Source organism: Equus asinus, chromosome 20 (genome assembly GCF_041296235.1).
Source record: "Equus asinus isolate D_3611 breed Donkey chromosome 20, EquAss-T2T_v2, whole genome shotgun sequence".
NCBI classification, from domain to species: Eukaryota; Metazoa; Chordata; class Mammalia; order Perissodactyla; family Equidae; genus Equus; species Equus asinus.
This window is the reverse complement of record NC_091809.1, coordinates 89809778-89825062: the sequence shown is the minus strand read 5'-3', so window position 1 is coordinate 89825062 and position 15285 is coordinate 89809778. Positions and strand designations below refer to the sequence as shown.

The following is a 15285-nucleotide window of genomic DNA, read 5'->3' as shown; positions in this document are numbered from 1 at the left end:
GCCTGATTCTGTCACTAAATAGATCTGGGACCTGGACCATTTACTTCTTTCTAGACCTTAGTTTTCTAGCCTACAAAATGATAGTTTGGGTATAGTACATGTTGGGGAATCTGTATACTTTTGTATACTTCATGGGATTACATGAAAAATGGAATTGGAGAGGGGCCGGCCCGGTGGCGCAGCGGTTAAGTTCTCACGTTCCGCTTCTCGGCGGCCCGAGGTTCGCTGGTTCGGATCCCGGGTGCGGACATGGCACTGCTTGGCAGCCATGCTGTGGTAGGCGTCCCACGTATAAACTAGAGGAAGAAGGGCACGGATGTTAGCTCAGATCCAGGCTTCCTCAGCAAAAAGAGGAGGACTGGCAGTGGTTAGCTGAGGGCTAATCTTCCTCCAAAAAAAAAAAAAAATGGAATTGGAGGGAATATTTGCCCATATTCTCTCCTGTTCTCAGTTATGTGGCTCTGATATAGAATTCTTTGGCTTTCAAATGAATGTTATTATCCTGAACTTCTGTTTACTCCAGGTTATCACAGCTCTGAACTTTGTGTCTACCCCTGTACAACACCACCTTGAAGGAGAGGGAGATACAGGAGGCGGTGAAGTCAGATCTCCATTAAGATATCTGGGAGAGAAACAAGATATGCTTTTGAATAATCCAAGGAAGAACCTGATCAATATTGAGTCATCACAGGCCATTTATTCTGTAACCTGGCAGTCAACCGAAGTTTAGAGGAGTCTACTGAAGTTTGGAAAATCTCTCTAAATTAAGAGATTGTCCAGATTTTAGGATTTTTGGTAGTTTCAGATGTCTGTTAGTGGTATAAGACTAGGGAAGCATGTGAGGCCAATGATGATTAAATCAAGCACCAGGATTTAGAACTTGGGTATATGAGCATGATGCGAAGGATTTTTATTTAACAGCAGTTCCTGGGCATCTATTTAAATCTGGTTATGTGAATTGCTCTAGGTCACAGGTATAGTAGGATGTCTAATTCTGGGACCTGGTTTCTGATCTTGCCCAGTGCATTTCCCATGGACCAAGCTGACTGGTGTCTTCTGTGTTTGAAGATCTTGCAGAAATATTGACTAAACTGAAAATTATTTCTGACTGTTTTCTGAGAACTATGGGGGAAATGTGACGGATATGGTGTGTCAGTGAGACCATATATCCTGAGCTCCCAACCTCCACATCATTGAATGTAACTTGCCTCCCTTTCTTTGCCGTGACACTTCACTCTTCTAAATGAAATGATCACCATGATTCTTTCCAATAATTCACAACTCTTCCCACATATTTTCTTCTTGACTGGCATCCCAGGACTGAGTGCTGCCCACATTTGGATTTCACTTCCTTTTTGCTTCATGTTCTTCCTGGCAGTGACTGGGAATAGTGTCCTGCTTTTTCTCATCTGGACAGAACAAAGCCTTCACCAGCCTATGTTTTTTTTTCTTGCCATGCTCTCCTTTGTTGACTTGGTTCTCTCCCTCTCCACTCTGCCCAAGATGCTGGCCATTTTCTGGTTTGGCATCACAGCCAACAGCTCCCACTCTTTTCTTTTCCAGATGTTCTTCATCCATGCATTCTCAGCCATGGAGTCAGGAGTGCTGGTGGCCATGGCCCTGGACCGCTTTGTGGCCATTTGTAACCCACTGCGTTATGGAATCATTCTTACTCCCGTTGTTGTTGCCAAGATTGGAGGCCTGGTGGTGCTGCGAGGTGTCGGGTTGACCATCTCCTTTCCAAGCCTGGCCCATCGGCTGCCCTACTGTGGCTCCCACATGATTGCCTATACCTACTGTGAGCATATGGCAGTGGTGAAACTGGTCTGTGGGGCCACCACCATGGATAACCTCTATGCCTTTGCTGTGGCAATCTTTCTTGGTGTAGGGGATGTGTCCTTTATTGCTTACTCCTATGGGCAGATTGTGAGGACTATGATTCATTTCCTTTCACCTGAGGCACGTGCTAAAGCAGGCAGCACCTGCATGGCTCATATCTGTGTCATCCTCTTCTTCTATGGACCAGGCTTTCTTTCTGTAGCCATGCAGCGCTTTGGCCCACACACAGCCTCTGCTGCCAAGGTCATCCTTGCCAATCTCTACTTGCTCTTTCCCCCAGCACTGGACCCCATTGTCTATGGGATTAAGACAAAGCAGATCCGGGAGTGACTGTTTAAAATTCTAAGCCCCAAGCAGATCCATCCTACCTGAGTATAGTTCTCATCGGCTAGACCTCAGGGGCCAGGGTGACCCTCCCCTGTGAGGTAGGAGCCCCACAGCCCAGGTCATTTACCTAGTGGGGACAGTGAAGAGAAAGCAAATGAAGTTATCCAGGAAGCACCTGGAAGTTGGTAAATCTCTTCTGAGGCGTATAGTGTTTAGATATTGGGATGGAAAACTGAGACGTGCTGGGGTATCACAACTGATCAATTAGAAAGTAATTTTTTTGAATCCTTTTTCTTCTAAAAGTTTATGATTTACATGTGTTGACAAGATAAATGCATCAGGTAATTAAGAAACAATTAGGACCTTGACAGACCTTGATCAGGTGACTGAGGAGTGCAGGAAGAGATGAACTGGGTGCATATTTTAAACACATGAAAACATGCACCACTTCCCACCACCATGACCCTGATACAGAAAGTCTGTGGGAGCAGATAGGCCCCTCTATCAGAAAAACTTTGTCATCACAGAAACAAAGGTAGCAAACTACAGTGATACTTTAGAGTTTCAAGTTTATGAGAGAAACTCTAAAATATTCATATTCCATCTGACTCCAAAATTGCAGGGAAGCTTGATTTCTTTATTCCATGTATTTTTCAGCCTGTTTTTGAGGTGGATGACTCTCTATGATGCCCATAGTGTTATGTACTTGTAACCTCTGAAAGTAATGCTAATTCTTCTTTTATTTCTTCATTTTTAGTCTCAAGTGCAAAGACTTGAGTTAAAATTTATTGCACATAATAATTATCATTCTAATTCTTGTTTTGTTTGTTTATTTTCTGTCTTCATTCCTAACTCTCTTGCCCATTCTCTTCCAGTTCGTACCATTGGCACTCACTTTAATGTGTTTGTTGTATGTTAAGTATTTACATACCCTTACAATATGTGTAATGTTGACTGAGTGTTACATATTTCTAATATACATAAATACCCTTCTTTAGTTCCTCAAGTGTCCATCCTTCCTCCAGCTGTGGGTAGTCTGGGCTCTTCCTAATGGAATGCATCTCCCTGTCTTTATACTCAACATTCCTAATCATCTTGAACTTCAGTTCAAACCTCACCTCTTTGAAGAAGATTCTTCTAACTAGATCAGGTCACTTGTTTCTGAACTCAGAACTCCGCGTATATTTATTTCATTATCCATCATAATTTATAACTATATATATAACAATTGGTTGAATAATCTCTGCTCCCATCCCTACTAAGTGGTGAATTGTATTCTTAGCATAGTACATGCACATGATAGGCTCTCAATAAACGTTTGCTCAATAAATAAAACATTATTTTAATGGACTGTGTCACTGCTAGCATATTTGCTCATTGGTCACATTGACATATGTGTGTTTTAGATAAATACATAAATCTCCAAAGTGTACACATTCAGCACTCAATAAATTTTTATTGAAGAAATGAGATTAGTTGTCACAAAATTACCATTGCAATCACAATTATTATTCACACTATTGTCTTTACTGTCATCATCATGACTACCACCACCTTAACACTGTCTTTTCAAATGTAATTTCAGCTGAGTATTTTGGACACTGTGCAGACACACTAGAAGATGTGATTACTCTTATAAGGCAGACTTACTGCTGTATGTAAGCAAAGAGCAATCAGAAAATCAGCATTTGTCTTCCATCTTTTCTTTGTTTGCTCTCCTTTTCTTCATGATTTTCTTCCTTATCCTGAGTATTTACCAGGCTCTCAGTGTGATGATGAAATGAACTTGAAAATATAGAAATTATGATGAAATGTGACAGTGCTGTGGTAGAGATTGATTCCAAGTCATAAAGGAATAATTCTTAATGAGAGGCAATGGGCAGGAATGGGGCATGGGTTGGGTCAGGTTAAAGAGATACTGTAGATGACCAGGGTTTGGAAGACTGGGCCTGGGTTGTTGGGTGAGTAGGTGGAGGGTCAAGGCTAAATTTATGGTTGCTAGGGGGAGTCTGCCTCAATCTCTTTCCTAAGTGGCTTCTGCTCTATGCCATACTTTATTACCTCATTTTTCCTCTGTTAAATATTAATCTTCAATATTATTAGTATGAAGATAGCTGATGAAATAAAGGGGAAAAAAGTGAAGACACCCCTCCCTGACTTTTGTCTTTGCTTCATGGGTGAGAATGGAAGAAAAGTCTGCAGGAGAGGGTGAGCAACCGCAGGGTTGCAGAGGAAGTTTCCTTGGTGGTTGGAGGATTGAGTGATGATTACCACCAATAGGCTTAGAGGTCTTTAAGTGCTTTGGCTAAGCTTTGAACCCTCTTAGTCTGAGTATGTTGTATTAGTGTAAAATCTTGATAGTATGAACAGTTCCTGTTCAGCTCTTACTCTGTGGTAACTTGAGCCATTGAGAAAAAACCTTTGCACATAAACTCTCTCGTTTAATGTCTACAAAATGTGCAGGAAGCTGGTGCTCTCATTATTCCAAACTTTTTATGAAGAAAATGTCATACTTTCTCCTAAGTGGGGACCATTCATTTTCTCATACTTCTACCCCTGTTTTGGCAGTGAGTTCACTGTTCTTGTTCCTAAATGCAATTTTCAATTCTTTCCTGTAAAAAAAGTCTAGCAAACAAACAAACAGACTGGTGCTTTTGAGGTTCATGTCATTCATGCATATCATTCTCTACCACTCCAAGTTACTGATATTTAACCTGGTTGCATTCCAAATGATGACTTGATTAATATCTTCTCTATTTTTTGGTGGGCCATAGTCTTGGTGGGAGACTTCAGTATTCATGTGAAGGACCCATTGAACACTCTGGGTCTTCATGTTTTTGATTTCTTTTCCCCAAAAGACCCTTGCCTCATTTACCTATTCCCATGGCATATTCTTGAACCTCTCTTGAGACCACTGCATTTGTTTCCAACAGATTTCCCAGCATCTATGCTTCACTCCTTCCTATCCATACTCCTAGTGTGATATTAGAGAATAAGATTCTGATCATCTGTAAATCTTCTGCTTAACATCTTCATGATTTTTCATCACCCTTTAACATGACTTAATGTGCATGCTACAGTTTCTGCTTCCACACCAGGCTCAGTTCCTGAGAACTACATTCCCAAATTTCTTGATTCTTTCATGTCCTTGACAATATCAATTTCCCTTCCCTCCTGCATCAGGGATTTTGTGTCCTCAGCCTACCCTCACAGTTCCCTTCACTTTTAACCCATTTTTCTGGTCACTAATTTGAATCAGGAAGGGGTTTGCCAACCTCCCTAGACTGATAAGGTTTTCTTATATGCTTTATGAAATATTTTATGCTTTATAACACTGTAGTTTTAATTTAGAGAAATTTCATTGTTAGTTATTTCTGTGATCATCTAATTAATATATATCATATCATGATCTGTGATGACAAGGGCCATTTTATTATATTAATTGTTTTGTCTGACATCTAGTAGAGTACTTGGACTTGATTGATATTTAATATCTATTGAATGAATGAATAAATGAGCCTTCCCATGAGCCATACATGAAATACTTGTTGATTGGAGAAATGAAAAGACTGCAATTGAAACGTTGTTCCAAAGGGGAACATGGTCATTGAGTGGACTGATAGTTGCTCTATCAGACAAGGGACAAAGGAAAAAGTCTGCTTGGTGATGGGGGAGATATGATATTGGAGGTCTTAGCTTATCTCATTGGGAACTTGCTGGGATGGGCTATCTGAGAATCTATATTCATCACATATTTGCCATGGTGGGGGAATTGATGTCCATGGATCTGTCACAATCCCCCAGAAGAGAAGCAGAGGGTTCAATTCACCTGTGATGGGTGGCATTTGTCTTAGGTTAAGTTCTCCAGAAACAGACTCTCAGGCAGAGATTTATATTCAGGAAGCTTATTGTGAAGTGTACTTGGAAATGGCACCTGTCAAGGAATTATACAAGCAGCATGGAGTAGAGGAAGAAGTTAAACTGTGATCCAATTGCCCCAGATGCCTGAGCTAATTCCAGGAGAGGCTCTTGAGAGGATGGCCTTTCAGTGATGGTTCAAACTGAAGAGAGAAGGTCAAGTCTTTGTATTCTTACATACACCAGTCATTGGGTGAGAACTATACTCAGGAAGGAAAAATAGCCTTTGGTGAGTCATCTCTCTTTGTCCAAAGGAGAGTGACTCAGTTATGAGCTTTGAGCAGTCAACACTCAGCAGATGGAGGATAGAGCATATTGAGCCACAGAATCCACTAAAGAATTTATTGAGTCTGCATTTGTTCTGTGAGAACAAGAAGTCTGAGCTTACAGAGCCATGTGAGTTTTCCTAGCTCACTGAGCATGAGGTTTCCTAGCACAGCCGTCAGGATGTACAGGCTTAGGGATGATGACCAACACTGGAAAGAAACGGGCCACCTGGTCAGGGGCAGGTGCCATTCCCTGTTCTACCTCTCTGCCCAACCAGCTATCCCTGGGGCAGTAGACTTAGCTTTGTGTGCCTTCAGCCAATCTAGAGGCTAACTTTGGATCTGTCCAGATTGTCTGTGTGTCCTCTGGGACCTGCCAATTCGTAATAATATCTCACCAGCCCAGTGCCTTGTTCACAGTCACCAGCTCTGCCTTGGGTAAGTACAAAGAATGGACCTGCCTTTCAGGGTAAGATTAAAGAACCAAGTATGAGTCATGTATAGTTATAGAATACCTACATATCAAGACCTTAATTTAGTATTATTTGTAATAAATATGTAAGATTTATATCCTTTGTTCTACCATCCAGTGAGATATCTTGATTCAGAGAGTTTAAGTATCCTGCCAAAGTCATTTATAGAAGATGAAAGACAGAATTTAAAACCTCGTATGTCTGTATTCAGAGCTAGTGTTTACTCCACTATACTGTGAAGCCTCTACCAGCTAGTTTGTAGTTATAGAATTTAGTGAGATATGATCCTTTTCTTGAAACAAACCACTAAGACACTGAAAGAGTTCCTATAATATAGATAAAGCAGGAAATTGTGGATGAGCAAAGAAAGGTCATAAAAGAAAGTGTCCTAACACAGTCAATGAGACCTTCTAAGATGCTTTTTAGAACCCTCTGACTTCAGAGTGGGGAGTGGGTTGAAAAGGATTAATTGCAAAGGCAGAGAGAGTTGAGGAAACAATGCAGGTGAGAGAAGTTGGGAGTGTGAATTAGGCAGTCATATTGGGGTTGAGAAAAAGGAGTGAATATAAAAGAGGTTAAAAATACAAACAACAGCAACTAGTGAATAGGTAAAAGGGATGAGAGAGAAGAATGAGTAAAGATAGTTTCCAAGTTTCTACATTGGGTTGGATAGGTAGATAGTGATATAATTCATAAAAATATGGACAAAAAGGAGGTGCAGCAGATTAGGGAAGGAGAGGTGAGTTAATTCAGTCTTCAATATGTTGAGTGCAAAGTATAGGTATTTAGGAAGCAAATGGAAAGATGAATTTGTGTTCCAGAAAGATATTTGACTTAGATACATAGATTTGGAAGAAATTAAACTATATAAATAGTTAAAACCATGCAAATGGATGAATCTAATCAGAGGTAATATACAGAATGTAAAAGAGAGGAGAGGATAGAACCCTGGAATCAACAATATGTAATGGTAGGTAGATAGAGAAGGTGGTGGGATGGGGAAACTAGGAGGAACAACTGTACAGTTCTGTATCCTGGAAACTGAGGGACACTCATTTAAAGAACAACAGATTGATTTACAGTATTCAGTAATGCCAAGAGGTAATAAAGAGAATGCTTTCAAACTGACATTCCAAATTATAAATAATTGAATGGTAGAGTTTAAAAAGTTCTCTAAAAGGAGCATCTGCTTACTTGTCTCTAAATGAAACCAGACTAATTCTAATTCAGAGATCTGAATGTCTCACTTTTAAAAAATTATCTCAAGAAAAGGAGATTTTCTTCCTTGTATTTAACTTTATTTCCTTGTGTTGCAGTTTAAGCCTCTTTCTTCTTCTCATGAAGATAGTAGCCAGATCTGGGCAATGTGATAATACATCAGGAATGGAGCAATCATGCTTTTGGTTTCTTTTCCCTCTTCCCTCTCTGAGCCATTGATGATGGCCCTTAGTAATTCCAGCAGGAGGCTACTCCAGCCTTCTTTTTTCCTGATTGGCATCCCAGGTTTGGAAGAAAGCCAGCACTGGATAGCATTGCCACTGTGTGTCCTTTACCTCCTCGCTCTAGTGGGTAATGTTACCATTATCTTCATCATCTGGACTGACTCATCCTTGCACCACCCTATGTACCTCTTCCTGGCCATGTTATCTGGCATTGACCTGGTCCTGGCCTCCTCCACTGCACCCAAAACACTTGCAGTACTCCTGGCTCATGCCCATGAGATTGGGTACACTGTCTGTCTGATCCAGATGTTCTTCATCCATGCGTTCTCTTCCATGGAGTCAGGTGTACTTGTGGCCATGGCTCTGGATCGCTATGTAGCCATATGTCACCCTCTGCACCATTCCACCATCCTGCATCCAGGGCTCATAGGGCGCATTGGCATGGCAGTGCTGGTGAGGGGATTCCTCCTCCTCCTCCCTTTCCCTATCCTATTGCGGAGACTTGTCTTCTGCCAGACCACTGTCATAGGCCACGCCTATTGCGAACATATGGCTGTGGTAAAACTTGCTTGCTCAGAAACCACAGTGAACCGAGCATATGGGTTAGCAGTGGCACTGCTTGTGATTGGGCTAGATGTCCTGGTCATTGGTATTTCCTATGCCCTCATCCTCCAGACAGTGCTGAATGTACCAGGTGGTGAGGCCCGACTTAAGGCGTTTAGCACTTGTGGGTCTCATATTTGTGTCATCCTGGTCTTCTATGTTCCTGGAATATTCTCCTTCCTTACTCACCGCTTTGGCCACCATGTACCCCATCATGTCCATGTTCTTCTGGCCACACTCTACCTCCTTGTGCCACCTGCACTCAATCCTCTTGTCTATGGAGTGAAGACTCAGCAGATCCGCCAGCGAGTACTCAGGGTATTCTACACAAAAGGATGGATCTGAACATATACCAATTATTTTCTTCAGAGGCTCCTGTCAAAGACACTGCCAGGAGCCCATGGCTGGTCTAGAGTATATGGACGAAGGTCATTCCATAAACAGAAGTCCCTCTAGTCCTACTAGTCTCATGGCAAAGAACACCCATGGATACTTGGCTCCATAGCTGCTTCAGATGTACCTGAAGCAGGTAGCTGGATTTGCAAATATTTTCCCCGTCCTTTCTTTTGCTCCTTATGCCAACATTTCTCTACTCCTTGTGAAGGAAAGGACTTGGGAATAGGAAAATAGATAATAGCTCCGGATATGCAATTTTTCTGTCTTTACCCAATGACTGACCACGGAACATCATCTGAAATTGAAATGGGAATTCCCAGTCTTTGCCTGGTTTTAGTTTTAGAGTATTTTCAGACTCTCTCAGTTAGCGCTGTGAGCTGTGGGTCACTCGGCTCCTGTGTAGCAAAGGAGTGTTCCTTAAAGTCTTTGAGAAGTCCACAATGTGAGAAAACACTTTCATTGCAATATGGGTCTTACTAACTTACAAAACAAACTTAAGTGAGGCAGATACTGTAATAACATCTATGAATGATATGGCCTGACCCCTTCTTTAAAAGAAGAAACATATGTATATGGTGGATTTTTTTTTAAAAAAGCTGTGTATTTAATTTATTGTACTTTAATTTATTTATATTTTTGCTTTGAATAAAGAGAAAATAAGACCAAGTATTGAATACATATAAATTTTGTAAGTATTAACTTAATAATCATCAGAATCTAAAACATAAAATGTGCTAGAGTCTGGTGTTGGTAAACATAGCTTTGGCAATAAATGCAAAAGCAACAATGCACTTAAAAATGAGTTTCTGTTTATGAAATGTGGATATGTATTGATGTTAATTAGATCACCCATTTACTAACAGGAACTGGGTAAAACTTACAAGAAGATTGTCACAGTTGGTGTATTGCACCCTGTTTGTTGGATGTTGCTGCAAGATCTGGCTTAACTGTATTGTGTTCCTAAAAAGTAATAACTTTTGTTTAGTCCTGGAAGAAGTGAAGTCATTGTTACCTTGAGGTAAGATGCTCAGGTGATGAGAATATCCTGTCTTGGGATTCCATAGTGGTAGAAGGGGTGAAGTGGATGGTTGGTTTTTCCAGTTTCTCCTTTCTTTGTAAATTTTACTCCGAGTAAATAGTTTTGTTGCACAGACTGTGAATTAGGTCTTTAATTTCGTTGTCTTACGTGGGTCAATTAGGGAGGTGTGGTATGAGTTGTTCTTATTGCAGGAGGAATTATACATTCTCATCACCTTGGTTCTAGCTCTAGGACTTAAACTCAGTTAAGTTGTCCAGGAGAAGCCCAGGCTATGGTCTATCATGTCCATTGGAAAACAACTCTCTTGACCCTAGAAGTACTTAATTTGGGTAGGTTATAAAAGGAAGTAGTCTTCTCTCTCCTTCTATTTATACCATTGCTGATACTTGGAATGTGGATATGATGGTGGGATCTGAAACAGCTTCCTTTGATCATAGGAGACGTGTGGTGAAGATAGCAGAGCGGCACTTTAGAAGAGCCTTTGTTCCTGATATACTCTGGGTCTCCAATTCTGACTTAACCTGAGTCAGAAATAAACATATTTGGTTTAGGTCTATATATTTTTGGAAAACTTTGTTGCAGCAGACTGACCTATAGCTTAAAAAGTACATGTTTTTCATCTCAGATCTTCCAAGTGGGATATATCTTGTGCTTGAAGTATATCTTTTAGAATTTTCTTTGGAAATGTTTGCCATTTCTGTTTGTTTAAAATGTTTTTATTTTGCTCTCTCTCAAATTTGCTATCAGAAAATTGTTTATATCTTTTTCTTATATTTTATTTTCTACTGTGCCTGCAGTATATCCCCTATTTTATTCCTAGTGGTGTTTATTTGTGCTTTCTCTATTTTCATCTATAAACTGATGCTAAATGTTTATCAACATTATGAAAATATTTAAATATTTAAACTGTATAGCCATTTAGCTAAATTTAGCAATGGCCCTTTTTTTGACCTTTTCTTTTCTTTTCTGCTGTACCTTTCTGCCATCTTAAAGATGCATCAAAAAGGGCATTTAACAATACATTACTTATTTTTTAAGTGCCTTTTTAAATCTCCATTCACTCCTGTCTAATGGATTAGCTTTTCTGCTTGTTTAGCTTGGTCTTTCCCTTTCTTGCTAGTATTCCTCTAATATCTATAGATTCTTACTCTTATTTATCTGTTCATAGATGAGAATTAACTGGTCTGGGTAGTTGATGGGAGTTTCCTCAGAGGCCGTGAAGGACACAGCTCCCATGCCCTGATTGTAGGACTTGTATGTCACTGTGCAGGGATTTGCTAACAGGTAGAATTCCTCTCAGGCTGTGAATAGAAAAATGAAGAGGTGACCTGGATTCCCTCTTCTTTTGCTGAAGTAGAGAAGCTTTTTGCCTGGAACCAGAGATAGAGTACATCTTGCTGATCTGTGGAGCTGGTTTTCCATACTTTTTCTCTATTTCTAACTTGGAGAACCAAACCTATCTTGGAATTGACTCCGATTCTTTCTTTCTGGATTCACTGCAATGACAGGGTTTAGAAACACAGGGCATGGTGGGCACTCCTACAGGTCAGGCTGCAACTCTGAAAGTGAAAATGTTCACACACAGGTCTGCTTGCCCCCTACCTCCTCTTATAGTCACATGCTGGCTACTGTGTGAGGACCATCAACCTACATCACTGCCACTGGGGATGGGGGGGATCCACTCACCTCCTTCCACTGCTTCCTGGGGATCCAGTACCCCCTTCGTCAGATATATGGCTGAGTGGATCTCTCAGACCTACTATTGTGCTTTGTAGAGAATCCTCTCTTGGTTAATGAATGTCCATTTAGTTGTAACTTAGAGGGGAGAGACTAAGGGAACAACTCACTCCACCATTATGCTGATATCACTCCTGGATCTCTTAATAAGAACATTTCCCATCTCTGCATCAAGTTTTAATGTCTTCAATTCCTCATTCTCTAACTCATAATCCCTACCCTCCACACACACATACCTACATTGGTTTGAAGGTTTCTTCATTCTGGCTTTTCTGTAAGTACAAGCCAATCTGACTTATGAATTCAAGAAATTTCTCAAAGAATTTTAACTGACCCTTGTACACTTCCCCATATTCTGGGACTGTTATTAAATTATCTTATTTTCTTATTTACTTAGCCATTAAATGGGAACTTTGGGAGAGAAAGGAAGTAAATCATGTTTCCAATCCAACATCTTTAATCAGCATGATTACAATTTTAATTTAATTTTGTGATATTAATTGTATTATATATCTTTCATGTTAAACTGTAGGCTCTAGGAAGACAGGTGTCTTATATGTTTCATTTACTTCTCAATACTAATTGCCTGACTTATTCCACAATGCAACAAACACCCTCAATAATTATTTGTGATACAGGATGAATTTACAAACTGAATACCTCTGCACTGAGTGCTCCTTTTTTCATTTTAATAATTGTCTGTGTGATTTTCTGTTTATGATTAGGAGGGCATATCTCCCATCCTAGAAATCAATGCTCTTCACCTGATCACTTCCAGAAACACCCTCACAGAATACCCAGATATAATGTTTTGACAGCAATGTGGGCATCTCTTAGCCCAGTCAAGTTGACACATAAAGTTAACCACCACATAAATGAACTCTCAGCAAGCTCAGGGGCCAGGCTTGTATTTTGTCTCCAACAAATGTATCTGAAAACCCAGCCTGGACTCTCTCTTCATTGTAATGACAGTATAATGAGAAAAATATGTATAAATGGAGTAAATAGGCATTAGAGACTGAGCTTTACACTTTTAGTTGGTTCCATCTTGGAAGAAGGCCTGAGAAGCATGTGAGGAGTCTCTACCAAAGAGAAAATACAAGGACGTAAAGTAATTAATTTATGTATAAAACAGTGTTATCGATAATAGCTATCACCTACACACTGCTTACTATGAGCCCAGCACTGTTCTAAGTGCTATTTATATGTTGATTCTTTTATTCTTCACAAGAAACCTGTGAGGTAAGTGTACTATTATTATCTTCATGTTAAATAAGAAAACGGAGATCCAGAGAGGTAAACTGATTTGCCCTAAGTAACACAGCTTGTAAGCCATGGTGCTGGGATTTTAACCTAGACAGGCCACTTTATAGTCTTTCTCCTCATAGCACCTTGCCATCCACCTGCCCTCCATCTTATACCATATTGGTGGTAATTTGTATTATTGAGATGTCACTCCATGATACACTTCCTAATATTCCATTTTGCCTTGGCAAGAAGGTTTTCCACATGCTGAAGTATGTGAGTGAGCCATCTTAGAATCCCATTTTGAGGGTCTGTTCTTGTATCTTCTTCTGGTACCAATTACTATATCATGCATGGTCTAAGCTGGAAACAGCACAGGAAAAGGGTTTAACTGAAAGGAACTTAAAAAGGAACTATTTGTAGATGTGTTGGCAGGGTCAAGGGAACCAAACAAAGCACCTAGGAGCTTTCAGCTGCAGGATGCTACTATTACCCCAGGCTTGAAATGGTAAGTGGAGGGAACACTATTACTCCAACCTGATGAGCTCTAGCACTGTGGAAACGGGGCTTTCCACTAGGATGTCCAGCTAGAGAGAAACACAGCCATTGTCATAACTGTATCAAGGTGAAGGGTGAGGTAGGAATAAGTACCCCAGCCTCTCTCTCCTCCTACATTTTTATCTCCTGCAGGTGACTCCTATTGCCTGAACTGGAAGCCAGAGAGTCAGGTTAGGGAACCCAGATAAAGCAGGCCATGGAGATCAGCCTCGCCCAGCACAGAGCAGGAAAAATAAAGAGGAAATGGATTTGTGGTCAAATAGAGAACAAACGGCACACTGGGTTGAACCCAACTATTTGCCTTCTCTATGGTTGGACCTAGGATATAAAGGAGAAAATAATCACACAATGAATCTGAATGGTTTTGCTTTAACTTCATCATCCTAAACTCCCAAGAGACATTCAATGTTTATGACCGGAGTAATTGCTCACTCAGAAAAATGGTTCTAAATACACTGGAGATGTAGGAAGGAGTCATATTATGTATGATCTTGATTTAATTAATTAGCTAAGAATGTGTTGATCCTACTACATTCTAAACACTGTGTGAGACACCACATTAATGGGGAACAAAATCAACTTGGATCTAATGTTCATGAAGCTAACAGTCCAGTTCATGTGTAGTCTGGAGTAGGCCATATTATGAAAACTGGTTTTATTTTATAAACAATGGGAAGTTCTGATAATACTACCTAATGTAACTACTATAATGGAATCTCATTGAGGGTGGCAGGGACCTTAACTACTTTATTCACCTGTTTATCTTTGTGACTAATCTGGTGCTGGACATATAGTTGACAATAAAAAATAAATACTTATTGAATAGCTGATATTTACATAGGGTAAATTAGCTACCCAAATTCATACAGATATCAAATAGCAGAGTTCAGTGCAGGATAATATAAAGGCAGGAAAAAGTATTCTTTTGTTAAGAAATTCTGAAAAGATTCAATATGACATTTCAGAATGTTGAAAGTGCTATAATGTTTAAGAAGCTGATCTGTGTGGTCAAGCAGATAGACATAGATTTGAGTTTCAAGTCAGTTTCAAATCCTGTCCCTCACATCTTGACTCCTGGCACCCAGTAGCACCTTAACAGAAGGTAAGATGAAGATTCCCATGGGATCCTGCTCATCAACTGTCAGGTCCCGGTATCCCAAACTATTAGTGTTCCCAGTTGGCTTGGAGAAGGGAATGGCACAGTGTGAGGAGAAACTATAGATCATAAAACCCATAAAAGTTTTACAGAGACACTCCTGTGTGCCTGACACTGTGACAGGCAAGAGGTCTTTGCATATATATTCCTCTGGCTGAAGAGCCCCATAGTCTCCAACATGGCCAAGTAAGAACTCAGTTTTGGACTCATTCCCAGATATAGCTCCTAACTCCTACAAGGTGATGAGCCTATTGGAAGGTAAAGAAAGGAAAATTGAGAAATCCAA

The 15285-nt window shown here is 40.2% G+C and overlaps 2 protein-coding genes across 2 annotated transcripts; both read left to right on the top strand.

Annotated features, from left to right (window-relative positions):
- The first annotated feature begins 1257 nt into the window (after positions 1-1257).
- On the top strand, positions 1258-2169 carry LOC106828982 (olfactory receptor 52K1-like). The gene has a single exon (XM_014837834.3). The coding sequence runs from the start codon at positions 1258-1260 to the stop codon at positions 2167-2169; it is 912 nt and encodes a 303-aa protein (XP_014693320.3).
- A 6048-nt stretch (positions 2170-8217) lies between these two features.
- Positions 8218-9213, top strand: LOC106828908 (olfactory receptor 52L1-like). Its single transcript, XM_014837727.1, has one exon. The coding sequence runs from the start codon at positions 8218-8220 to the stop codon at positions 9211-9213; it is 996 nt and encodes a 331-aa protein (XP_014693213.1).
- The last annotated feature ends 6072 nt before the right edge of the window (positions 9214-15285 follow it).